Here is a 1,703-nt window from a genome sequence, read left to right as displayed (position 1 = left end):
TCGGGCGTGAGAAGGGCTAATGCACCCGCTTAAAGGAGTACTGACACGAAATTTCAAAGCTGAGATCCGCTCTAGCAATCAAGTACAACGACAACACAAATAGGTGTCTGTGAATAAATGCATCTTTCTTTCTTTGTAGTTGTGTGTGTGTGTGTGATCTCTCTTTCGCGAACATTACCGAACCGCGCAAATTCAACTCGTGCATTCGCACTTTCACATTCTTCCCCTCGGGGAAATGCGGGGAAAATTTTTTATTTTTATACCGCCGAGCACTTCAAACTGAAATTTTCCTTGAAATGTCAATTTGTGTATACATTTTTAGTAATAAGGTGGCACCAGGGTTTCGTTAACAAATCAATTAAAAACAGTGTTTCCTTTGGAAGAAAAGCTAGTCATCAAATATTATTCCTATGTGGATACGCGTAAAACGCTCAAAAATGGGTGAGAGTGTAGCTATAACAAAAGGTTTTTCTAAGAATACAAAAATCTACGGCAAGTTGCCTGTACTTTCGCCAATAAAAAACATGAAATAAAAATACGACCTCGATGAAAAATTCGAGCACTGTTAAAGAATAGCCATTCTGCCAAACTATGTTATTCTAAGTACACGCATACATTGTTGTAAGAGCCAGTAATATATGTACTTACTTCGTGCGTTTTGATATGCTCGTGGTACATGCATCATTACATCCAAGATTTGGAGGTATAAAAATATAGCAAAATTACGCTGCGAATTTCCAACAATGGGGCATGTGGGAAAAATAAACTTTTATGAAGACCTATTTTTTTCCCGCAGAATATAATCCGTGCCCTCCATTGTCACCCGAGCTGTGCTTCACGATGTAGCTCGCCTTGTGCGCGCTCTTTTGAAACTTTTTCCTTCCCCATGATGTGGCGTTCTTAACTTCCAGTGTCGATACATGCGAGAGGGCAGATACGTCATCTAAAAACCCAGCCAATCTCTCTCTCCCTTCACTTCTAACTACTGTCCACACTGTTTTTTGTATTGCGTGTGCGCTAGTGGTTGCGACGGAGGCGTTTTATGCGTACACGGGACCACCACATCTTCCTTTTCCCCAGCCATATCAAAATTCTCTTTAAAGTTACCTTCGAGAACACGGAGCCCTTCCTATTTCCAGACCCCCCTAGCGCACTCACCAGTCGAGCTGGCCTGCATGAGCACGAACACAATGATGATGATGCCCAGGAAGCAGAGGCACACCATGCAAGCGCCGATGTAGGCGGCCGAGCCTGCTCGTTCGCTGCGGCGAGTACCATATAAGGAATAAATACCTATCTAGGGAACTTATTAGCCGCGTTTACATGAATGCGACAGAATGCGATAGCAGCGCGTCAGATTTCCTAGCGCATCACGAGTAATGCGATGCGCTAGCGTTTACATGTAGCGCATTACCCCTGGTGCGATGGTGGCGCCATACGGTGTCGAACATCGAAGGTAAAGCAGCGTTTCTGGCGCTTCAAAAGCTTCCGGCACGGCTGGTTCTGTTCTTTTTTCACGACTTGCATTTTCTGGCGTCCTACACTCGATTTAGACGTTTTTAAATGCAAAGCTGCGTTTGCAGGGCTTACTTTTCTTGTCGACATAATTTCTAATGCGATGCGCTCGCGTTTACATGCACTTCGAAAGTCGACTTACGCGGCTCAATCCACCCCGGTCTGGCGCATTAATGCGACGCGCTTTC

General features: G+C 44.6%; 1 protein-coding gene across 1 annotated transcript in view; it reads right to left on the bottom strand.

The window, feature by feature from the left end:
- Positions 1–1,225, bottom strand: part of LOC144148546 (uncharacterized) — a 49,720-nt gene extending 48,495 nt beyond the window's left edge. Inside the window, exon 1 of the mRNA XM_077680066.1 lies at positions 1,159–1,225. Within this exon, the coding sequence (XP_077536192.1) occupies positions 1,159–1,225 (67 nt within the window). The remainder of the gene's footprint in view (positions 1–1,158) is intronic.
- Positions 1,226–1,703: the final 478 nt, after the last annotated feature.

Source organism: Haemaphysalis longicornis, unplaced genomic scaffold (genome assembly GCF_048455015.1).
Source record: "Haemaphysalis longicornis isolate Haplotype H1 unplaced genomic scaffold, Haemaphysalis longicornis Haplotype H1 scaffold_8, whole genome shotgun sequence".
In the NCBI taxonomy this organism is placed as follows: domain Eukaryota; kingdom Metazoa; phylum Arthropoda; class Arachnida; order Ixodida; family Ixodidae; genus Haemaphysalis; species Haemaphysalis longicornis.
Note: the sequence above shows the minus strand (reverse complement) of the source record. Positions and strands in the feature narration are given on the sequence as shown.